At 46.3% G+C, this 26,050-nt stretch overlaps 1 protein-coding gene across 4 annotated transcripts in view; it reads left to right on the plus strand.

The window, feature by feature from the left end:
* The window catches only part of LOC147013731 (ADP-ribosylation factor 1), a 45,245-nt gene extending 20,504 nt beyond the window's left edge, over positions 1-24,741 (plus strand). For 2 of the 4 annotated variants that reach the window (XM_085850892.1, XM_085850894.1), the window contains exons 2-5: positions 1,320-1,482; positions 9,062-9,172; positions 9,306-9,430; positions 22,733-24,741. In XM_085850892.1, the coding sequence (XP_085707018.1) occupies positions 1,335-1,482; positions 9,062-9,172; positions 9,306-9,430; positions 22,733-22,894 (546 nt within the window). In that variant the 5' untranslated portion in view covers positions 1,320-1,334 and the 3' untranslated portion in view covers positions 22,895-24,741. The remainder of the gene's footprint in view (positions 1-1,319; positions 1,483-9,061; positions 9,173-9,305; positions 9,431-22,732) is intronic. The other 2 variants (XM_085850893.1, XM_085850895.1) reach the window with 1 other exon arrangement.
* Positions 24,742-26,050: the final 1,309 nt, after the last annotated feature.

Genomic DNA, 26,050 nt, shown 5'->3' on the forward strand with positions numbered 1-26,050 from the left:
ACATTGTATAGACAAGAATATGGTACATTGATTATAATCAATGTACCATATTCTTTGTGAAGGTGATAATTATCACCCAACATTTTTGGGGAGAATTTGTGTGAATGCAATTGCATCTCCTCTCCACCCCCCCCCCCCTTGCACCAATCCTCCTCTCCCTTTAAAATCACGTGATTCACTAATTGCTTCAGTGCACCCACTATGATTGGAAGTGTATTGCTGGTTATGTCAAATCAGAGTTTATTTGACAAAGGATGCGATTCAATTTTAATGCAAGATCTTTGAGATAAACTTTTAATTTTGGGATACTTTTCACATCTTGGTTGAAAATTTTGGAGCTTTTGTGATTCGGAGGCACAATCCGACGAGGAATCCTGTATTTTCATCAGGTCGATGTTTCCTTTCAGTTTGGGGGCCTGTCATAAGCACACAAGAAACCGGAAGCTTTTAGCTCTTTAAACGATGGGTTGTTTCTGAACAGCTTGAGGCTTGCCATTAGGTCGACTCTCGACCACGGTCACCTCATATCTGCACAAAATAAATAAATAATAAAAATATAAACAATATTATTTCACCCCACGACACACACCTCCCTTTTTATTTTTGTTCATGTAGATGTAGTTTTTTATTTTATTCCCTCCCCCCCCCCCACCCCACAATTCCACTCTGCAGATCTCAACATTTTTTTATATATCGAATCCATGCCCAGGGACGTCCCAAAGGCGCAGGTGTTTGCGGTGATTCATAAATCTCCTCCCTTCCCACGTGCTGTTCCAGATCTGCAATTAACTTGCCATGGCTAATGATCGGTCTTTCGCCCGGACTTTAGCCTTTTGCTCTGCCCATGCAAGTGGAAGCTGCTTCTGTGTTCAACCCTTCTGTGCTGAGGGAATTTGGGCTGCTCTTTTATAACTGGGATGTGTTGCTTACGAGCAGGGACGTTTGTGATAAGTGCTACCTCCCCACCCCTACCCCTTACACACAAATTCAAATTCCATCACTCTACTTGGTTTGGTGATTATTGAAATCCCTTTTGGAGCCTTCTAGAATATCGGTTATTTCTTTTTCCACCATCAGTCGAATGGAAACGTCCAGGATTGCAACCATTGTGTCTGTGGATACTTGGCGCTTGTACACAATCCTATGTCTGGCTTTGGTTTTTTGGGGATGTTCCATTTCATTTTCATGCTGGAGTAAAATGCAATGACTTGAACAGGTTTATTATTATTTCCGAGTACATGATGAGCAATGTTGAACGTCTGGCTGATGAAGTTCTGTCAGAATGGCGTAATATTCCTGCTGTGGTGTTCTGTTCCCAGCAGGTAATCCTTACAATGGGGAACAGTTTTATCAAGCTTTTTAAGGACTTCTTTGGAAAGAAAGAGATGCGGATCCTAATGGTGGGGCTTGACGCGGCTGGAAAAACGACAATCTTGTACAAGCTGAAGCTCGGCGAGATCGTCACAACTATCCCTACAATAGGTCGGTGGACTTTGTTTGCTTGGCGTTGTGTAAACCCTCTTCATAGTCTTTGTCTTCCCTCGACCTTCTTCTTCCCCTGGCCCTCTAATTCGTCGTTGTCTTCCTCTTTGTCCTCTTCTTCCCTCAGCCTTGCTCTTCTTTTTTTTTTCTTCCCTTGGCCTTCTGTTTCCCTTGACATTCCTCCTCTTCTTCCTTTGACCTTCCCTCGGTCTTCCTTATTCTCTCTTTCCAAAGCTTGACCACCTGCTTGAAGCATCGTTTCATTCTTGTCAGCATGTTGTTTCAGATTTTGCTGTTAAATTATTTTTTTATTTGGAATGGCTGATCCAAAAACATCTTTGGTGTGTTGCATATCCTGCAATGACTGTTGGACATCTACAGAGACATGACAGAAGTAAATAGACACCATGATTTTAAAATAATTTATTTAACATTTGAAGTACATTTGATCCATCTTGATACATACTGAACATGAGCATTTGGTGGACTTGCCATTTTCAGATTTCGATGCTTTAACTCTTTCAGACGTAGATCTAATGAGTTCTGAAATTTCCTCTTGTGAGATTTCTGCCCAGGCTTCACACAAAAGGTTTAGTAATTCTGCCCATGATGTTGGCTTCCTGGAATTTTCCTGCACAGCTCAATCCAATATGGCCAAGAAGTGTGCAATGGGATTCATGTCAGGAGACTGATTTGGCCATGGAAGTTGTTTGATCCCATTTCTGTCCTGCCATTCTTTGGCCTTTTCGGAGTGTGGCATGGAGCTCCTTCCATGAACAGAGTTTTTGACCATCTGACCAGTGGAGAAAACTGGGAGACGTCTATCGTAGAGTTGTTTATGCCAACACACTCGACAATCTGTGACCGACCAGTGCTACATATTGCTCCCCACACCATCACTGAAAAACTACCTTGTTTGACAGTTGACTGCAATCGGTTCAAATAATACTCTTGATTGGGAAATCTCCAGATCCATACACATTCACTATCAGAAAATTTGAGTAAATTGGGACTCACCTGGAAAAAAAAATGACAGCTTGCCAAAACTCCAAGGGTCTGTTGGCCATCTCGTCAGCCCACTTCTTTCTCCTTTGAATATTGGCTGGTCTAAGAAGAGGTTTTCTCTGAGCTGCTCTCCCATAGTGGCCGTTGATGAAGGTACCGCACGGCAGTTCTTGAGCTAACCTGGACCTCCTCTGCAACATTTGCTGCTTTGCAACGGGGAGTTTTCTCAATGGACCGCTTGACAGCTCGAAGACAACTTTCTGAAGGCCCAGATCGACCAGAACGGGAAGCTGTGGATTCCTTGCCTTCACTGGTGAATTGCACAATCACCTGATTGACCGTAGAAAGTGGAATGTCAAAGTGCTGAGCTATCTGATGCTGGCTGACTCCACCTTCTGAATGGCTAACAATTCGTCCTCTTGAAAAATTAAAGTGAGTGTGCTCCCTGGGTTCGAGACAGTTTATTGTCATACGTGACCCAGGAACTCGTTTCTGCAAATAAATAGTTAAATATTAGTTCAAATCACTGAGTAAAACTGTGATATACAGATTAAATGAATAAATTTAAGGTGTCAAATTACTTGTCATGTCTTTAAATATAGTTGGTTGTATGGGACGGGTGAAATTGAGAAAAGGGGGTGGTGGAGGGTTGGGAATTGGAGGGACAACGAGGGAGGGGTCGTGAGCACACCCATAAAACCAGTTTGGCTGTGATGTGGAACACTGATGGCATAAGGTATTTCTGCTCTTACTCCAGCTCAATACCATTGTTTATATGTCAAGAAAATGTTTTCTTATTTATTTGTTTATTTTTTTTGCCCAAAAATCTTTGAGGGTTAATGGAGTGCAGAGTGAGGATTTTGAAGTGAAAGTGTGTGTTCATCAGTGGTCAGTCTTGAGCCCAATCCTGTTCATCATGGTTCTTGAGGCTACATCACAGGAATTTAGAGGAGGCTTACCTTGGGAACTCCTGTATGCTGATGACCTGGTGCTGATAGCCAACTGTGTGGAAGAGATAATGGGCAAATATACAGTTCGGAGGCCAAAGGGCTGAAAGTGAATACAGGGAAAATGAAAGTACTGATTAGTGGTGCTGGAGAAGGAAGTGTGGGGGGGAAAAAAGAGGGAGGTGGCCCTGTACTGTCTGAAGAAAAGGTGTTGGTAACAATTCAATATTGTGCAACTCCTGCAACAGCTTGGTGCACAAGAGGTGTAGTGGCATCAGGGTAGACTGCCGGTGGTACCTGATGTCAAATGTGCTGTTTGCGCAGGTAAACAAGTGACTCCAGTTGGAGTGGAAGGGTTCGTTTATGGGGATATATTGTGGGGCCGAGTTTCGGTGAGCATGACCGCGAGATGGAGCAGTAGAGTTGGCTTCACCGAGCACCTGGAATTTATAGGTCGTCACTCCAGACAACTCCGGAGCCGACGGGTCCCTTATCCGACCGAAGATCGCCAATAGGTCGACCGCGTGGGATAGGGTCGATTGCCAATTTCAATTTACCTAAATACCCACGTCGTCCAAACTACCGGGGAAATTCACCCTCGGCAGGATCTGCGCGATCCGGGCCGTTACCGAGCCGGATCCGAGCCATACCCCGAGCGGAGAGTACCAGAATCCTGCCAGGCTGATTGCACGATTTCGGCAGCAATGAGGCCTCCTAGTTCCCATTCACAGCATGGCAAACCAATGATAGAAACACATAAATGAGCTGGTACATTCAACAATAGGGGTATTTATTTTACATTCGGGGGAAGGGAACACACAAAGAGCAGAGCTATCACGACTATAAGAAATGCAATGTAGAATGAGCAAAAGAAAGCATTTACACAATTCCACTTGAAGATGGGCCCACACACACACACACACACACACACACACACACACACAGAAATGGACCCTGTCGGTTTTGTATTGAAGGCTTCCAGCTCGAGGGAAGGTGAGCTGGAGACCAGAGCCTGTGCTTGGACCTGTCCACCTCATGTGGTCTTCGATGATCCGGCTCGGCGGGACTCGAACCCGCAACACGATGCCACTCCAAGCTCCCGGTACTGCGCTCTCCAACCGGCCATGCACCAATCTACCAAGACCGAGGAGAAGATCAGAGACTACAATGATCCAGGACCAGACGAACCAGCCGGCACCAAGACCCACGACCCCCAAGACGGCGATGACTTTACAACCACCACCATGACCAACGCTCCCAGCCTTGCATTCCTTTATATTCCTTATTCCTCCGGGGCGAGAAAATCGCCATCTGAGGCGCTCCCCACTCTCATTGGACGGGGTGTCGTGGGAAAGTCGCTCTGTGGCAATCTCAACCCCATTGGCCGGGGTGCCGTGGGAAAGTCGCCTTCTGTGGCATGATTGGACAAGGGCACGCCCCTGCCTTCCTGGGCAGAGTCCCGGTCTGAGGCGATGGAAATCGCCAGTGACATCAAACATAGGGTTTCCAGCGAGGGGTGAGAGGTCGGAGGTGAAGAATGGGCAGAGCCCCGGCCTCGGGTGAGAGTTCAAGGGGCGGCTTGCCGAGACCAATAAAAGGGCGAAGCTCGACGCACCAGAAGCAGAAGCGGGCGAGGAAGCCAGTCGTGTCGAAGCTGGAGAAGCGAGAGAAGGAGTGGTCGTCGCGGAGAAGCAGCCAGTCGTGGAGATTTGTCGTAGTGGGTAGGAGAGCCAGTCGGAGGCGCTTGGGACGATGGTCGATGGGACAGTGGCAGAGCTTGGTGGCCCGGGCGAACGGCCCTGAAGGCGGTCGAGCGACGTCGCTGAGGTGGTGGACGGGTCACAAAGAGCATCAACTCTAAGAGCAAGGACCCGTTCACTTCTCCAAAAGCATCACCGGCCAGGCCCGACCACAGGCCGCGATGGAAGCTGGACCATCGAGGAGAACCAAGCAGCCGCTCGCACTGCTGCTTAAGCCGCTCGGCCGCTCAAGCGACTGGCGCGTTGCGACACGAGGGCCAGGCAGAGACACCACGGGTCGCTGACCCGAAGACATTCGAGTCGTCACCAGGGGCGGCCAGGTTACCTGCGCACGACCTCTCGCGAGCCTTCGGTCATCCAGGCTCCGAGTTCGAATAAAGGATCCCGGGCCCATTTCTTTTCTGGGTTTTTGTATGAAAGTCTGTTCTGTGGCGCCTTGTCTTTGTAAGTAGAAATGATGGTTAAGTGCATGCCTGTATACAAATGAATATACATCGACTGTAGGCTTTTCTCGTGTCATATCCCCTTCCCCCATTGATTGCTTGTCTAAAAATAAATGCCCCATTGTTTGAATAAACCTGCTCGTTGCGTCCATTCCTCCCATTGACTTCCACGGCACGCTCGAGAAATTAGCAGGCTGTTAAAGCCAATAAAAGTGGTCATTTGGTCCGACGGACCTTGGTGATCTCCGCTCGGGTCACGAACAGTGTGGGCAAGGTAACTGCTCGCCCCGCTCAAAATCCGTTGAGGTATAAATTCTCGGTACTTCTGTCTGCGTGGATAATTAGTTATATCGAGATTCGGCGATTAACCTTAAACTGCGTGGGCAGAATATTGGCAATTTATGGCGCGTTAAGGCACCCGTAACAGGTTTCCGGAGTTGTCCAGAAGCTACGACTGAATTCTGGTTTTCGGCAGACGCGCGACTGTAGTTGGGCCGTAAGCGGTCGTGCGTGGGTGTTGAACCAGTGAAATTCGTAACGATATATATATATATATATATATATATATATATATATATATATATATATACATATACATATATATATACATATACATATACATATATATATATATATATATATATATATATATATATATATATATATATATATATATATATATATATATATATATATATATATATATATATATATATATATATATATATATATATATATATATATATATATATATACATATACATATACATATACATATACATATACATACAGGGGGCTGCAAAAGTAGGTATACAGTAATGCTATACTGGTATACTTACTGTATACCTACTTTTGCAGCCCCATGTATATATACATATACAACACACACGTGTGTGTGTGTGTGTGTGTGTATGTATGTATATATATATTATACACACACAATGTGTGTGTACATGTAATTTTGCCTCGAGTCTGTTCTCGCAACAATAAATGTTAATGTGCTGTTGAGTGTAGACTTGATTAAAATATTGTTGTTTTCCGCCCGCCGGTGTGCGGACAGCCGCTTTCAGCCGAATCGTGGCCGTACGCCCACCGGATGAGCAATCCAGTCGCAGCCTTCCGGTTCAAACGCCGAAATCCCGCTGCGGGTGTGTTTTTAATGCACACCACAACCTAGTCAACACTCTACCCGCGCTACAGGGTCCGATCGCCGAATGGTCGATTTACCGAATTAATTGTGCGGGCAGACAACCGAGAGACTGTACCTCAACGGGGCCCACTTGGAAACGAGCCGCTTAAGAAGCTCGCTTCGCTTTGGGATAACCGAGCGGGGTATTATCGCGAAAGCCCCGATTGATCTGATTCTATTATCGGCTACTAAAAAGCCAGCTATTTCGAATGCAATACGGCAGTTCAATTCGAAGGAAAAGGACATGACAAACGGGTTAACATTCACACAAGGACACTTATTTGTACACATATACGGTCAAAGCAGCAATGCAGAGATGTACAAGCATGCAATGAATGGGGGTAGGGACAAGACGCGAGCAAGACAAAGACTACAACCGTATAGTTATTATCTACAGTCACTTGCACTTAACATCAGTTCTACCTAAGGACATGGCGCCACAACGTTCATGCAAAGAAACAAGGGAAGACGAGGGGTAGACTGGACCTCAAGGGTCTTTATTTTCACGGAGCTGTGACGACCGCAGAAACTCTGAGAGGCAGGGCTGGTTACCTTCACCTTCGTGGTGCCTCGCTGGGGTGACTTGCGATGTCCCGTCCTCACGGTAGCTGGCATGACCGCGGTCCGGCCCAGGCCTCGTCGGGCAGCCTGGTGGTTCGGGCCCAGCCGACAACGCCTCCGAGGAACGAACGGGTCTTCGCTCTTGAAGAGTTGATGCCCTCTGTAAGAGCCCGTCCGTCCCTCAGCGTTGCTCGGACTGTCCCAAGGCCTGATCACCTCGGACCGTTATGCCTCTGGCTGGCGACTCCTCTCCACGTCACGTGCAGTTCTGCGCAGCACGGCAGGCTTGGCTGCGCTCCTTGGCTCCTCGGCGAACCCAGACCTCCACTGCCCTCCACTGGACTCGAACCTTGATCTTCACACAACTCCAAACCCAGACCGACTGCGAGCTTGGCGCTCTGCGCGCTTTTTTTATAGGACCTGTGAGGCGAGGTTTGATCTTCGATCCCTCACCTCTGACCCCCCGCTGGCTCCGCCCCCTTTGATCTCCTGATCTGATCTCGATGCGAAGCTCTGAGAGCGCGGACGTGGGTGAAATCACCGCCCCTGCGCAACGAGGAAACCCCTGCGTCTGTTTGCAGCGATGCTGTTCGCTGGGAACTCGCCGTGGCTGGCGCAAAGATGGCGGCGTTTGCGGAGTTGAAGGTGAGGCGATGGTGTTCGTTGTTGGTTATCGGGGGAGATGTGGTTTAGGAGATGGTGACTGTGGCTGGCGTTGTGGTTGGCATTGTGAAGGTGGTTGTTCGTTGTCTGTGGGGATGTTGGCGATTGTGGAGAAGGTGGTTGTGGTCAGCGTTATGGAGAAGGTGGTTGTGGTGGTTGAAATGCGGTTAGTCCAAAATAACGATAGCAAAAGAAAAATGGCTACCTCAAAGATCACAGCCCTGCACACGAATAATTTCCTTTAAACATCGGTGGGGAAATCTATCTGAACACAGACTTATCGACATAACTGATCTAAGGACCTATATGGTGCTCTGAATTTCCACAACCGTAACAATATTTTTATTCTGAAGCTGCTGTTGCTGCAATTAATGTGATGTACATTGAAACTTTAAGACCTGTAACATCTCCTTTTTTTTTTGCTCACCTGGACTTTAGTCTGGTGATCTTGTGCGATCGAACAGTGTCTGTGAATGAGTGTCATTCAGTCTGTAAACACTTCAATCATTATTGCTTGAACAAAACACACGATTTTGATGAAACTTGGCTGCAAGCTTCACCTCTGATGCCTAACGAAGGTGTGTTGACCACACGAAAATCTGCTCATTACGGGGGTGATTTCCCCCCCCCAAAAAAAAAATAGGTATTTGCTCCTTTATCTAAAAATGTACCAGTTTGTTCACAGCATTAATATATATATGGGTGGGGGGGGGGTGGTTGGGCAGGTGAGACTGTTGCTCCTGATCCAGGTGAGCTTCAGGACACATGGTCTATTATTATTGTTTTTTTTTTAAATCCGATCTGGATTTTTGCAGAATTGACCACCTGTTACAAGATGTGACTTGGTTTAATTGGAGCATAACCCTCTAGTTTTATGCATGTGACAGAATAGGGAGCAGCCAACTCTCTGCCACATGCACATTTAATAAGTGTCATAAAGTGGTTTTCGGGCACGGCGTTGCAAGTTGAGTACTTTGTGTATGCAATGTGGCTGCCTTCCCTGTCATTCAGGTTTTAACGTTGAGACTGTAGAATACAAGAACATCAGCTTTACGGTTTGGGATGTCGGGGGCCAGGACAAGATAAGGCCTCTTTGGCGTCACTACTTTCAGAACACACAGGGTATGTAACATGGACCCAGCCTTTCCCCTCCTGCCTTTTCATGTCATGTGCTCATCAATGTTTAACATATATCCTGTGTCTTTTTTTGGGCTCTTTGTGCTCCAACTTACGGCGTGTCCTTGTACCTTTGCAGGTCTTATCTTTGTTGTGGACAGTAATGATCGTGAGCGTATCGGCGAGGCACGGGAAGAGCTCATGAGAATGCTTGCTGAGGATGAGCTGCGAGATGCTGTGTTGCTTGTATTTGCAAACAAACAGGTGATATTGATGTAATCCACCATCTCATCATTTGGACATGCTTGCCTGCTTATCGAATTACATTGGTAATGGTTTATTCCTGATGACCTGTGTCATTCTTTGATTATAACCAGCAGAGTACCTGCCTTAAGGGTGATCTTGTTCCAAGCATGCAACATGTTCTTTTGATGCATACCTTTATTTGGGAGGTGTATAGGCAAGTGACAGCTCTGTCTAGGAAAAATAAATAACCCGGGTTATGTACATGAAGTAAAAACGTACCTACTGCTTATAATTCAAAGCGTGTCACTGCACTGGGAAATGTGGGGACAGGAATACTGTTCTATAAATGATGTGGACTTTTAATACCCTCCCCCACCTGGAGGCGGCGCTCCACCATCCACATTTATTAGAGAATTCGCAGCCGTCCCCCTCATCTCTCTAAGACCACCGGCAAAGATAAAAACACCTCGATATATTAATTGGGGTTCTGCTGATCTTCTGTAGCAAGTCTGGATGTAATTGGGCCAGAACTGAAGGAGGAGTTTTCCAACAAGCACCATTCCATGAATTATCATAAGGATTTCCCTTGGCACTTGCTCATGCTGTGTGTGTGTGTGTGTGTGTGTGTGTGTGTGTGTGTGTGTGTGTGTGTGTGTGTGTGTGTGTGTGTGTGTGTGTGTGTGTGTGTGTGTGTGTGTGTGTGTGTGTGTGTGTGTGTGTGTGTGTCACCGCTGTTTCTCAACAAACACTGGTCCGATCTAATTGAAACTTGCCAGGTATATTGCTGGGGACCTGAGGATGTGCCTTTTCAAGGTATGATATTGTTGCGGTATTCGCGCCCGCCGGCGTGCTGACGGCCACGTAACTCGAATCGCGGCACGTCGCCCACCGGACGGACAATCCAGTCGTGACCCTCTCGGACTAACGCCGGGAACCAGTCACGGGTGGACCTTTCGGTCTCACCGCGATCGAGCCAATCAGCCCCCGCGTGGGATAGGGTTGCTCGCCAAATTCGACCTACCTAAGTACCCACGCGGAGGGTAGACCGGGCGATCGCACCTCGCCGCAGGTCGACTTCGGACACGGGCCACTTAAGCGACCCGTTCCGTACTATCAGAATAACCGAGCGGTGTTATCGTCGACCTCGACGGTTCGATTAATTATCGGGCGTATTCAGCCCACTACCAACCCTTTACGTGAAGCAAGATGAGGATTCAAAGAAAGAAATGACGAAGCGAAGCGGGAAACAGTTCAACACAAAGCACATTTATTCGCGGCACACGGGAAGCACACATATTCAATTCCACCAAAAGCACACAGAAAAGACACAATGTAATTTACACAAAAAGCAAATGTAAAAGCGAAAACACAATGCAGAGCTAATACCGACTACCGAGCACACGGCAACACTTATACAATTCTACTTCACAGACGGCGCCGACAACACATACCCAAAACCAAGGAAAAGAATACCCTCAAGGATGAGGCGGGCCTGAGGCCGAGACCGGGTCGCGCCTACCCGTCTGGTGATGAGACGCGGAGCGGCGATGGCGCCTCAACTCCGCGGGCCTCGCGGACAGTGTCTGGTAGGGGGTGGGAAAGGGGCCCCCTTGGTCGCACTATCTCAGCGCGGGGGGAAACAGGAGGGGGTTGCTGATGCTCGGGGTATAGAGGATTTTTATTATCCCGCGACGAGCGTCTCCACCTCGGCCAGGTCGCGCTGTCGGCCTCCCTGGGGTGCAGCTCCCGACGCGAGCACCCCCTCGTCTGGTGTCGCTGCCTTTCCACAGCTCCGTCCCCTCCGTTCCGACTCCAACGCACACGACGACCAGCTCCTTCTTGCCAACTCCACCGCCCGCGAAGTCTTGACTCTGTTTCCGACTCTCCTACTCTCCTACTCTCCGCCTCTGGACTCTCCTACTCTCCGCCTCTCGACTCTCTGGACTGACGAACACGGTCCTTTTATCAGCCCCGTAGCTTCGCCCTCTCATCTTTGACCCCCTCCCTTCGACCTTTCACCTCGCTCCCCATTGGCCCGAGAAAAAGTGGGCGTGAAGGCTTTTTGATCCATAAATTTGCATATATCGATCGCCCTGGGGGCGGGGCCAATTCGCCCCTCGCTCACCGATTGGACGGCAAAAAGTGGGCGTGTGTCGTTTTTGATCCGTTTTTGAAGCACAAAATCCGTGATTTTGTACACGCTGTTCGGCGCGCGCCCTGCACGAGTCCAACACCAGTACCCACAGCGGGGCAAGAACGGTGGCGATGCGACGGTTGCGAGGTGTGACGTGAAGGTCGTGGCGGTTGTGGTGAAGCGGCGTGGTGGTTGGTGGTTGTTGTGGTTGTGGTGGTAATCATGGCGGTTGGTCCAAATTAAAGATAGTAAAAGAAAAACGGCTATCCTGAAGAGTCGCAGCACGCATAAATGACATGTATTCCCACTAGACAACGGGTTTGGGCCTAACTACACATGTACTTACCGAGATACCTCACCTAAGGGACCTGAATGGTGGTTTGCGAATTTGGTAACCACAACAATATTAATCGGACAAGTGCTTCCAAAGTTATGGCCATTTATTTACCAACCAATGACAGGACATGGTGCTGCGTAGGCGTGGCCGATGGGGAAGAGAACCTCAGCCGCATTCCCCATTACGGGTTACAACGTACGGACTTCCGGATAGTGATGACTTGGTGTATTCTAATAATTTCTCGATTTCTTCTGCGCATTTATAGATGAACACAATGCCCCAATCCAGTCGTCATTTACGAGAGCGAAGGAACGGCCTGTGTATTTGTTTGAAAGTTTTTTTGTTTTTTTTTTTGTTTTTTGCACGTACTTTTTTTTTTTTTTTTTTTTTTTTTTTTTCTCTTCTCTTCTCTTTGTGTTTTTCCTTGCGATGACATTGCGAAAAGGCAAAATACGTTGGCGCGAATTGAATAATTGGCCATTAAAACTAAATTGTGAATAATTGTAACTGCGATATGCGAACTTCCGGATAGTGATGACTTACTGTATTCTTTCTCGATTTATCGACTTACTGTATTCTTTCTTTCTCGATTTCTGTACTTTCTCAATTTTCTTATACAGCCAAACTTGTCTCGATACAGAGCACACATATACAGCCAAACAGTCAAAATGCACATATAGCAGTTACAACAAGAGAAAAAACACAATGCCCCAATCCAGTCGTCGTTTACGACGGCGAAGGAACGAAGATGCGCGGCGTGCACGCACAATGGAATCTCACGAAGCACGAGCTGCTCACTTGACACGCGACGCTACGCGCGTGACAAGGTGTCGTGCAGCTGAAACTGATGAAGAACGAAACGGATATTCATTTTTTTTTTTGTACGTACGGGCACGCGAGAGCGAAGTGTGGTTGTTTCTGGCACGTGGTTTGAAAGTTTATTATTATTTTTACAGCGTGTGTGCTGTATACAATTGCACCGAGTTTGAAATGTCCCCCGTGTCTACCACGTCTCCAGTGTCCCTCCCCCCCCCCCCCTCGTGCCTCAAGACGGCCAATGACGGCCGTCCGGTAGATGGCAGTGCGTAACCTCGACGGAAATAGCGATAATTGACGGAAATACCCAAGTATTTCAATGGAAATTTGTGAAACTAATGTGTTGTATATGTGAAAACCATTTCATTTATTGCTTGATGGGGAAAAAACCAAGAAATGCGCCCCTCTCATGTTCGAACGAACGAAAGACGTCATTTCTGCCCACCATCGCATTTCGTGCCGAAAGACGTCATTTCCGCCCACCATCGCATTTCGCGCCGATCGCTGAATGCTGAAAGCTAAGTTCTTCTTATGCTATCATTCTTTTGTGGCCTTCTGCCACGCTTTATCGAACGATTTCATTCCTGCTGTTATATATATAAAGGTGCTTATCACGATTATAACAAGATTTTTACATTTCAAATATTGAGTACGCTTTTTAATTGTTTTTTAACTGAAAAAGCATAAATTGCATATTTTAACATTAGTGTACTCATTTACTTCACCACACGTGCTGTATTGAAGGATTTCACTTGTTTTTCTTTGCATGTACGGGCATGCACAAGTATTTACTAAATGAGATTATCACATGAAAAATAGCAAGTTTCTCCTTTGTGTTTCAAAACACTGCAAAAATCATCATCTGAAGAGATGTGAAATGAAAGCTTTGATTCCAAACCTGGGATCCTTTCATTGGAACTTCTTCACGTGCTTGTGTCTTATTGCAGTCCAGTCTCTTAGTCATTGTTCTGTGATACGTTACAAGCTTTGAACCAGTCAGTTGTTTATTCGCTTCACAGAACGTTTAGCAAATGGTTTGTGTCTTGAAGAACATCGGCTTGCACATTGTTGTGAGTTCTGGTCTGGCACTGCACCATGGTAAAGCATCATCTGTGGTGTCTCAACTGTATATGCTTCGAAATAATTCCACTCTTTAAGTCCTCGAACACCTATTACGAGGGCATGATGAAAAGTAATGTCTCCTCTTCTTTTTTCCTCAAAACAGGAAAAGATATTCGAATGAAATCGCAGTGTGCAATTTCATTTTTCCCACCACTGGGTGCGAAGATTTAAGATTCTGACATGAGATGTCTCAGTGAAACATTTGTCAAGATGGTAGAGGGCAGCATGATGTCAATGCTGGAGATGCGTTTTGGGATGATTGACTGGCGGTGAGTTAGGTACACCGTTATGATCCAAAGAGTAAATGATGGTCAACGGAGTACCGCCATTTTGGATCACCAGCCCCGGCTTGGCTCCGTCAGACTTTCATCTCTTCCCCAAACTTAAGGAACACCTTCAAGGAGAACAATATATATTGTTGCGAATTCGCGATCGGCCGCTCGACTCGAATGGCAGCCGCCTCGCCCACCGGAACGGACAATTCTGTCGTGACCCTCTCGGAACAACGCCGGGAGTTAGTCACGGGTGGGGGTTTAAACTCACCACGATCGTGCCAATTGCCCACCCGCGCAGGATAGGGTTGCTCGCCAAATTCGATCTACCTAAGTACCTGCGCGAATGGTCGACCGGGCGATCGTACCACGCCGCAGGCCGACTCCGCACACGAACCGCTTAAGCGGTCCGTTCTGCAGTGATAACCGAGCGGTGTTATCATCGGCCTTGACGGTTCCAATTGATTACCGGGATGTTGCACCCACGACGAACCCCTTACGTGATGCAAGATAGAGGGTCAATAAAAAGGAAAAGAGACGAAGCAGAGCGGGAACAGTTCAACAAGCAAGCATTTTTATTCACACACACAGACCAGCACGGAAGGCACGTATTTACAGTCACAATAATCAAAATGCACATATAAAGCGAAAGAAGAGTTAAAACCGAATACGCACACACGGCAACACTACAACAGTTCTACTTGTCGGACAGGCGCCACCCACAGTCATTTACACAAACCCAAAGAAAAGAAAGAAAGGAAGTCGCGACTTCCCTTTTGTGGCTGGTGAGTCCCGCTCCCACGACCGTCAGCGTAGTCGCGCCTGGGCCCGACCTCTCTCACGACCGGCGAATTCTCTCCGGCACTCTCTGTCTGGACGCGCAAGTCCACCTCACAACTGACGCTGCCGCGTCTCCCGTCCGTGCCTTCGTGACAGGGCTGCTCGCCAAGCCGCGGGCGCAGGACCTCTTCCCTCGAAAACCAGACTCTCGTACCAACTCGACCAACCCTCGCCCAACCAACCAACCGAAGACCAACTCTCGACGAACAAAACCCCCCCCCATAGGTCCGTCCTGTCCGCCTTTTTTGTAGCGCGGGGCTCCGCCCTTCGTTCCGCCCTGTTTTCAGCTCCACCTTCCTTCGAGAAGGTTCCCGAAAAGGGGCGTGCCTCTCGTTCCCCCCTACCCATGCCGTGCAAGGGGCGAGGAAAGTCAGTCTTTGCTCGGGGCCAGAGAATTATTCCCCCAAAAAGAGACCCCCACCTTTTCTCACCTTTGACCCCCGGCTCGGATCGCACCTCCCACACCGAGCGCGGAGAACTCAAACGGGAGAAACAGCGGGAAAAGCCGCACATCCTCGCAGTTCCTTCCTTGGCGCCTTTGTTTTCCGTTCGGAAGCGGACGTAGTGGCGAAGATGTGGTAGCGTGGATGGTGGAGTTGGCGTGGTTGTAGTGTGGTTGGCGCTGTGATGGGGATGGCGTGGTTGTTGAGATGCTGTTTGTTTGAAATAAAAGATAGAACAGAAAAATGGCTAATTGGAGAATCGCAGCCCGAATGGATCACATAAATTCCCTCGATACAACGGGTTTGGGCTAACTGCACATGTACCTATGGAGATATCTCACCTGAGGGCCCTTTATGGTGTTGTGCGAATTCCCACAGCCGTAACTTTATTTATTTATATATACACATACACACATACATACAGTAGACTAGGCATAAGTCGTCACCATCGGGACCGAGAAAAAAGTGACAACTTAGAAATGACGACTTGCGCGTATGCGAACATTCATGATGACTGTGGGGTGAAGGATGAGGTCGCGCGTGGCCTGGACACGTATGTGTAAGAGCCGGCTATTGTACCAAAAGGAAAACACAATCCTCAGGGAATAGGTGGGGGTTCATTGGTGAGTTGGAAAGTGATCAAGCAAAGATGGAATTCATGAATCACTTTATCAAAAGTAAATATCATGAACAACTGTAAGACAACAACTTCGCCTGCTTATCACCATGATGGGATTGACCAACGAGCCCCAGAGACTTTTCTGGCAGCATCTGCCAGAAAAGCCCAGTCTCATCGGCATTGTACACGTCCTGAGGCTCATACCTTTCCAAGATGTCTTTCAATTTGCCATCCTTCCAGTCGTGCACCACTGCTGAATCCACGCTGCCTGATTCGCCGCACTTCTTGACCTTGCTGATTCCCCACCTCACTTTGAATCAGTCTATCCAGTGCATCAGCATGGTCTCGGCATCATTATGCCCGAGGTCCGCAGCGAATTTACGTGCCTTCAGCAGCAACATTTCACCGTCCAACCGAATATTTGGCTGAGCCGACATTTGCCGAAACCAGATGATGAGCACGTCATCGACATCTTCAAAGGACACACATTTCACGCGTTTCACACTTACTACCAGCCTCGCGATCTTCTCCATTTGTCCAAATATCTTGCCCTTATTCTTCAAGATATTGTTCAATGTCTGCCGTTTGATGTCGGAACTTCTCAGCTATGGCTGTTTTCTTCATCAGTGGGGTTGCCTCGCAAAACTGGATAATGTCGTATTTTTCTTGGTAGGTTTTAGTTGTAAGCTTACGCTTGGTCGCCATTGTCCTGCCTGAAGTGCGATCAATGTGTGTACACAGTTATAAATAGCCTATCACTGGCGGTGTAAACCAATGAGCGAGCATCACGATTCCATGAAATCGGGATTCTCACGAGGCAGCAGTTCCGTGTGATGAGTTAGGAGTGGTAATTTACTTGTTTCCATTACGCGGGAACAGACAACATCTGACGACTTGGACGAAGTGACGACTTAGAGATGACGACTTACAGAGGGATGACCCTTTATTCAAAGGGATTTAACATGAGATAAATTCGGGACTTTTTGACGCTGCTGACTTAGGCGAAGTGACGAGTTACACGCTGCCGACTTTCGCCTCGTCTACTGTATGTATGTATGTATATATATATATATATATATATATATATATATATATATATATATATATATATATATATATATATATATATATATATATATATATATATATATATATATATATATATATATATATATATATATATATATATATATATATATATATATATACACATACACACACATACACAGTAATCCCCCACTATATCGCGGTTCACCTATCGCGCCCCCGCTTCATCGCGGTTTTTCCTTTGGAACCTAACTAATTTTTACCGCGGTAATATATAAATTATAATGCGTGGCGCTCGACCAGTCACACAACGCACGAGCCAAAGTTTCGCTTGTGAACTTCGAATATTTTCTTCGTTTTTTTTTTTTCTCCAAGCCCCACGATGTCGCCGAAACGCCTTGCCAAGGCTTCTGGCAAGGAACCGAAGCGCCAGAGGAAGGTTTATCTTCACTCGATATAAATAATACCCAATCGTGTTTACACACCGCCCAGCGTTTAATATTCACTCGATATAAATCAAACCCAATCATGTTTACACACCACCCAGCGTTTAATAATCACTCGATAGAAACACTCGACACAAAAAACCCAATCGTGTTAATACACCACCCAGCGTTTATTATGCACTCGATATAAATCAAACCCAATCGTGTTTATACACCGCGTTTATAAAAAAAATAGGCATTTTTGGGGGAGGCGTCCATTCATCGCGGATTTTCACTTCTCGCGGGGGGTTTGGAACATAAACCCCCGCGATAAACGGGGGATGACTATACGTATATACACACACACACACACACACACACACACACACACACACACACACACACACACACACACACACACACACACACACACACACACACACACACACACACACACACACACACACACACGCGCCGCATTACAACGTTCCGGTCAACGACGGACCGCATATACTACGGTGGTCCCATAAGATTATAATGGAGCTGAAAAGTTCCTATCACCTAGTGATGTCATAGCCGTCGTTGCGCTGCCAGTCGTATAAAAGTACAGGATAGCACATACAATTATGTACAGTGCATAATACTTCATAATAATAAACGACAGTGTGGCCCCGTTATAATGCGATCGTTGAGGTCCATAAAATGTCATCGTGAAAAAAGCGGGGTCGCGCTAAATCGGGATTCAAGAAAATCGGCGTTCAAACTGAACCTATGTTTGCACGTTTACCTTCAAGCAAGTAAATTATTTTTGAATTAAAGAATTCAGTGAATAAATCATTGTTACAGTCAAAATTAAAACTTAAGTTAATTTTTGGTGAAGCTTTTTATGTTATTAAAACATTCGCACTGTTCCGAAAATATATCACACAATTGACAGGTGCTCGTTTCTTCATTTGTAAATTATAACATCGATGCAATGATTACGTATTTGTAAGATCTAAACGCTATTTATTCACCTTTCTATAATCGATGGGAGAGGAGATTGTAAGCAGCCGCTAACAACACACATGGCCATCATGAACAGCACAAAGGTAAAACTAACGTGTCGTCCGTCTCTCTTGGATGTGTCTTACAATTGCCGACAGTATTCAGTGCAGTTACATGCTGTACAGATTTGTAGCTGAGGAGCAATAAGCCACACCATCTGGCCTAGGTGTGTAGTAGGCTATACCATCTAGGTTTGTGTAAGCACACTATGATGTTCGCACAATGACTATATCGCTTAGGCTGAAATCAAATTTGCCACGGCGGCCGTGGGGTCTCCAAAATCTACGGCCACTTGCAATTATATGGCGGCAGCAGTATTTCCATGGTCACACAATGTAGCAGTCACATGTTTTTATTTTTCGGGTAGCCGCATGGCATATTTATAAATTGTGGAGACCGAAAACGTGGGGGTGCCGTACGGTCTTTGATTTGATGTCGCACGGTGACCTTGGGGCGTTCCTGCGGCGGCCATAGAATTTTCAAGGCAGTCGCAAGGCGACCGCAGGGGGGCCCGAAGGCGAACGTGCGGCCAGACGAATGGTAACGAGTGCGTTCTTTTTTTAATTTTTTGTTTCTACTAGTGTTTTTGTTTCGGCTTGTCGAATTGCTACGGTGAACGTAGAAATGAAAAAAGTTATAACTCCGCGTTATAATTCCACGGTGACCTTATGACCTGTAAAATATAGCCAAACGGCGTAGGGCCACCCTGAGGCCACTGCAGAAACTCTGCGGCCACCGCACGTTTCTGTCAATTCAGAGGGCGTACGGCCCCCGTATCCTCGCCGTAGAGCAAATGTGACTTGGGCCTTAGGTCTTAGAAATTGTGGAGACCGTAAATGTGGGGTTGCCGTACGGTCTTTGATTTGATGTCGCACGGTGACCTTAAGGGGGCCCTGCGGCGGCCATAGAATTTTTAAGGCAGATGCAAGATCGCCTCAAGGTGCCTGCAGGGGGGCCCTAAGGCGAACGTGCGGCCAGACGGACGGTAAAGAGTGGGTTAATTTTATTTTATTTTTACCAGTTTTTTTTGTTTCGGATTGTCGAATTGCTACGGCGAACGTAGAAATGAAAAAAGTTGTAACTCCGCGTTATAATTCCACGGCGACCTTACGGCCTGTAAAAGATAGCCAAACGGCGTAGGGCCACCCTGAGGCCACCACAGAAACTCTGCGGCCGCCGCACGTTTCTGTCAATTCAGAGGGCGTACGGCCTCCATATCCTCGCCGTAGAGCAAATGTGACTTAGGCCTTAGCGACACATTTCTCAGAACGTATCCCCGTCGTTAAGTGTCGTGTGTGTGTGTGTGTGTGTGTGTGTGTGTGTGTGTGTGTGTGTGTGTGTGTGTGTGTGTGTGTGTGTGTGTGTGTGTGTGTGTGTGTGTGTGTGTGTGTGTGTGTGTGTGTGTGTGTGTGTGTGTGTGTGTGTGTGTGTGTGTGTGTGTGTATGTGTGTATATATATGTATATATATGTATATATATGTATATATATGTATATATATGTATATATATGTATATATATGTATATATATGTATATATATATATATATATATATATATATATATATATATATATATATATATATATATATATATATATATATATACACACACACACATACAGCTCTGGAAAAAAAATAAGAGACCATTCCAAAAAAAATTTAAATCAGCATCTCTGCATGTATTGCAGCCATTAAATTCCAACACAGACACACCTCATTCTGTTTCGTGAGGTACTGTTTAGGTGATCACCTGAACCGAATCTTATTTAACAAGAAAAAGTATAAAAACCACTGTTGTGGTCATCACTATCCTCTTGCAATAGCACCAGCTGGATGGCAAAAACAGTGTGTAGTACCTCAAAAGTAATTGGAATCAAAAAAAATAACTATTGACCATGCCAAAAGAGTTGAAAAGAAAAGTTTTGAGTGAGGAAAAGAAGGGTTCAATTCTGTCTTTACTGGCAGAGGGATACAGTGAACGTCACGTTGCTTCCATCCTTAAAATTTCAAAGACTGCGGTTCATAGCAACAAGGTCAAGCAGCAGACATTGGGGACAACAAAGCTACAGACTGGCAGAGGGTGAAAACGACTTTCCACTGACCGGGATGACCGCCAACTCATTCGAATGTCACTCAACAACCATAGGATGACATCAAGTGACCTACAAAAAGAATGGCAAACGGCAGCTGGGGTGAAGTGCACGGCGAGGACGGTTCAAAACAGGCTCCTTGGGGCAGGGCTGACGTCGTGCAAAGCAAGAAAAAAGCCCTTCATCACTGAGAAGCAAAGAAGAGCCAGGCTGAGGTTTGCAAAAGACCATAAGGATTGGACCGTGGAGGACTGGAGTTAGGTCATCTTCTCTGATGAGTCCAAATTTCAGCTTTGCCCAACACCTGGTCGTCTAATAGTTAGATGGAGACCTGGAGAGGCCTTCAAGCCACACTGTCTCGCACTGTGAAATTTGGTGGAGGATCGGTGATGATCTGGGGGTGCTTCAGCAAGGATGGAATCGGGCAGATTTGTCTTTGTGAAGGACTCATGAATCAAGCCACGTACAAGGTTGTCCTGGAAGAACACTTGCTTCCTTCTGCTCTGACTGTTCCCCAACTCTGAGGATTGGTTTTTCCAGCAGGACAATGCTCCATGCCACACAGCCTGGTCAATCAAGGTGTGGATGGAGGACCATCAGATCAAGACCCTGTCATGGCCAGCCCAATCTCCAGACCTGAACCCCATTGAAAACCACTGGAATGTGATCATGAGTAAGATGGGTGGTCACAAGTCATCAAACAAAGCCGAGCTGCTTGAATTTTTGCGCCAGGAGTGGCATTAAGTCACCCAACAGCAATGTGAAAGACTGGTGGAGAGCATGCCAAGACGCATGAAAGCTGTGATTGAAAAATCAGGGATATTCCACAAAATATTGATTTCTGAACTCTTCCTAAGTTAAAACATTAGTCTTGTGTTGGTTAAAAATGAATATGACCTTGTTTTGTTTGTATTATTTGAGTTCTGAAAACACTGAATCTTTGTTGTTATTTTGACCAGTTGTCATTTTCTGCAAATAAATGCTCTAAATGACTATTTTTATTTGGAATTTGGGAGAAATGTCAGTCGTTTATGAAATAAAACAAATGTTCATTTTACTCAAACACATATCGATAAATAGTAAAACCAGAAAAACTGATAATTTTGCAGTAGTCTCTTATTTTTTTTTTTTTCCAGAGCTATGTATATGTACATGTAATATGGAATCTATACCGGGCGTAGTTGCGTGCGCCTGTAATCCGGCGACTCGGAGGCTTGGATTGGAGGATCGCTTGAGGACGGGAGCGCTATGAGAGGGTGTAGGGCAGCCTGGAATCACGGCAAAACCCAATCCTTATCCCTGTGTCGTAAGAGGCGACCAGGGTTGCGTCAGGAAGGGCATCCAGCATAAAACCTGTGCCAAATCAGTATGCGGATGATTTGCTGTGGCGACCCCTAACGGGAGCAGCCGAAAGACGAACACAACATGTATATATGTGTTTATATATACTGTGTGTGTATGTATATATGTATATATATATATGTATATATGTATATATATATATATATATATATATATATATATATATATATATATATATATATTTTTTTTTTTTTTTTTTTCTGACTGTCAAGCCTCTGTGGAGTGCTCGTTAATTTGCAGGACGCATGTGGTTGTATTGTGACACCATCGCAGAACTACTTGAACGTTTGTGGAAATGTGTGGACCGCAGTGTTAATTATGTTGATATATAAATCTACACCATCGGAGAATAAAGATCAATTGAAGTATTTATCATTGGTTCTTTTGAATATTTTTACCTGTTTTGGAGAAAAAGAATAGGAGGAATTACTTTTCAATGTGTTCTCGTTATTATTATTATCATTATTTTTTATTTATTTATTTATTTTAAACAATTGAGTGTCAACCATATGATTTTTCAGTAAACAGTCACATCATGGTTAAATGGGAATGTCAGTGGGCAACCCATCTTAACCCCTCAAACGAACTTGGCATTGATAATGAAAACTATGCATTCTTTTTGTTTAAAGTAACTTTCCAAGCATTTATCGACAAGGGTTCAAAAAGTTAACCTGTCCATGCCTTAGAATGAAGTAAATGAATAAATTGCATGTTCGCCTGACCGAAATTGTAACGTCTTCTCTCCAACATCAATCCCACTTCTGTAGGATCTTCCGAATGCAATGAACGCAGCAGAGATCACTGACAAACTGGGTCTGCACTCCCTGCGCCATCGCCACTGGTACATCCAGGCGACGTGTGCCACCAGCGGGGACGGTCTCTACGAGGGCCTCGACTGGCTATCTAACCAGCTCAAGGCCAATAAATGAGTCTTGCCGGGCATCTCTGTTCACAGTTCCCTGTATCCCGTTACATTGCTGTCTTATTTTGCCTTTCAGCTTTGTCCCTTTTCCTTTATCTTCTGTTCCCTTCATCAAATGCTGAGATTTCATCCTCACCAGTCTTTTCCATTATTGTCATCATTTGTTGTTTTATTATTATTATTATTTTGTTGCATCATTATCTGAACTGACTTTTTATCACCTGATATTGTCAAGCTACTTCACAGGTAAACCAGGTTTAAGGATATGGTTTTTGCATTTCACCTGTGATCCACTGGGGAAGGTGGAAGGGAGGGGTGAAGAGAAGACTCTCACGACTCATTTTCTCAATTCTTGGCCATGATCCCACTTGCTTGTCTTCACTTTCTGTATGTTGGCCCATTTTGCTTGTCAATTTGATTCAAAATCCTTGACGCGCTTTCCTACAGAGGATTGATTAGTCTTCGGTTTTCTTCCTCACCCTCTTTACATTCCAAGTCGCCACTGAAAATCCATAGTACTTTGATATTGGTTAGTGAGCGGTGTTCATGGGGATTGAAGAGTGGTATGTGTTCAGGGTCTAATCTCAGCCTTGACCTTTTAGTAGCACACTGATAATTTGCTCTCCCCTTGCTTGGGTCACTCCCTACAGTGAATGGTGTGCAGATCTTTTAAGATTGCACATTGTTTGGCTTAAAATATGCAGCACACCATGAGATGCCCCTTTTGCCTGCTTACCTGCCCCTCTGGTTCTTCCTGCAATCCGTGATGTGCGCATTTCTCACCTACACCTCCCTTCACAAGCCCCCTTCCCCACCATATGAAGACAGCTCATTATTGCACACATTCTTCAAAAGTACTCTGACCCTCGTTTGCGAACATTTCCATGGATTGTGTTCGTATTGGTTTGGCCTTTGCTTTGGGTTTGGGTCAACCATGCATGTCTGCAGTATGTTGTATTATGAAATGGTCATTCCTTGTATGAGAGTATTAGAATAAAAAGAGGAAAAGGTCCCACAGATATATAAATCGGTCTTGCTCTGTAGATTTTTGCATCGCATCAAATGCAACATAAAACTTGCTAACACGGGTGCAGTTAAAGCTCCGCTATTCTCCGGGCTGAGGGTGATGTGCCACTTCCGAAGCCAATGTGAGATGAGGGGTGGGAATGGTATCACGTGACTCGCGATTCTTGCTGCTGTTTTTCATATCGATTTGATTTAGGATTGAAAGTTTTTATTTGTGGTGCTGACCTTCCCTTCTGCATGTGAAAATAATATGGAATAGCAAATTTCAGGGAAATTGGCCCAGTTGTTTGGAAACGTTCAAGGAAACGAGCTCGTGAATGTTTGTTTGTTTGTATGTATATATATATATATATATATATATATATATATATATATATATATATATATATATATATATATATATATATATATATATATATATATATATATATATATATATATATATATATATATATATATATATATATATATATATATATATATATATATATATATCTCTCTCTTTCTCAGCACTCACTCGTATATGTTTCATAGTTCCTCATTCGGTTCGAAACCTGAAATTTTGCTCACTGATGGAACTCTTAGCCAATATTCTGGGTGGGGGTGGGGGGGGGGAATCACAATCATCAAAATGTCCACAAACTCATATGTGCGCGAATAAAAGACGGCCCGTGTAGCCTCGCACCCAAGACAATGAAGCTTGCACGAACTGGTTGCTCGGCAATGCCAAGCACCACTTCCTCTTCTTATTTTATAACTTTTGCCATATTTTCAAAAAAATTACTGTCGCTGTACACTTTTAAATAAAGAGCTCATTCTGATCACTAATTCTTGATTTACTTGACTTATTTAGCCGTTGAGACTGCAAGCACAATCCACTTCATCAAATATAAAAAGGCTGTGTGGGATGCACCTGAGTATTTGCTGTGCGTACGTGCAAATACAACTTTGTGTGGGGGTTAACATCTCTGTGGCTGTTGCCTTCGGTGGGGGCATAAATTATAAATGTAAATGTGTAGTATTTCCTCGTGGTGGCAGAGGGTGTTACAGTTTCCTTTGTTACCTTTCAATGCTGAGGTTAAAGCGCTCTTTGCATGGATCAATTGGTCCTTCCCTTCTCCCTCTGCTCCCCCCTTCTCTCTCTACTGCCCCCCTTCTCCCTCTGCTCCCCCTCCCCTCCCCCTCCCCCTTCCCCCCTTTCCCTCCCCCCTCCCCCTTCCCCTCCCCCTTTCACCCCTTTCCCTCCCCCTTCCCCCCTTTCCCTCCCCCTCCCCCTTCCCCTCCCCCCTTTCACCCCTTTCCTTCCCCCTTCCCCCCCTCCTTCCCCTCCCCTCCTTCCCTCCCCTCCTCCCCTTCCCTCCCCCTTCCCCTCCCCCCTTTCACCCCTTTCCCCTCCCCCTTCCCCTCCCCCTTTCACCCCTTTCCCTCCCCCTCCCCTTCCCTCCTTCCCCTCCCCTCCGTCCCCTCCCCTCCGTCCCCTCCCCTCCGTCCCCTCCCCTCTGTCCCCTCCCTCCGTCCCCTCCCCTCCGTCCCCTCCCCTCCTTCCCTTCCCCTCCCCTCGTTCCCTTCCCCTCCCCTCCCCTCCTTCCCTTCCCTCCCCTTCTTCCCTTCCCTTCCCCTCCCCTCCTTCCCCTCCCCTCCTTCCCCTCCCCTCCTTCCCCTCCCCTCCTTCCCCTCCCCTCCTTCCCCTCCTTCCCTTCCCCTTCCCCCTTCCCTTCCCCTTCCCCTCCCCTTCTTCCCTTCCCCTCCCCTCCTTCCCCTCCCCTCCTTCCCCTCCCCTCCTTCCCCTCCCCTCCTTCCCCTCCTTCCCTTCCCCTCCCCTCCTTCCCCTCCCCTCCTTCCCTTCCCCTCCTTCCTTCCCCTCCCCTCATTCCCTTCCCTCCCCTCCCCTCCTTCCCTTCCCCTCCTCTTCTTCCCCTCCCCTCCCCTCCTTCCCCTCCCCTCCTTCCCCTCCCCTCCTTCCCCTCCCCTCCTTCCCCTCCTCCTTCCCCTCCTCCTCCTTCCCCTCCCCTCCTTCCCCTCCTTCCCTTCCCCTCCCCCTTCCCTTCCCCTCCTTCTTCCCTTCCCCTCCCCTCCTTCCCCTCCCCTCCTTCCCCTCCCCTTCCCCTTCCCTTCCCCTCCTTCCCTTCCCCTCCCC

This window comes from Eptatretus burgeri, chromosome 13 (assembly GCF_056783735.1).
Source record: "Eptatretus burgeri isolate ZD-2024b chromosome 13, Ebu_testis_v1, whole genome shotgun sequence".
In the NCBI taxonomy this organism is placed as follows: Eukaryota; Metazoa; Chordata; class Myxini; order Myxiniformes; family Myxinidae; genus Eptatretus; species Eptatretus burgeri.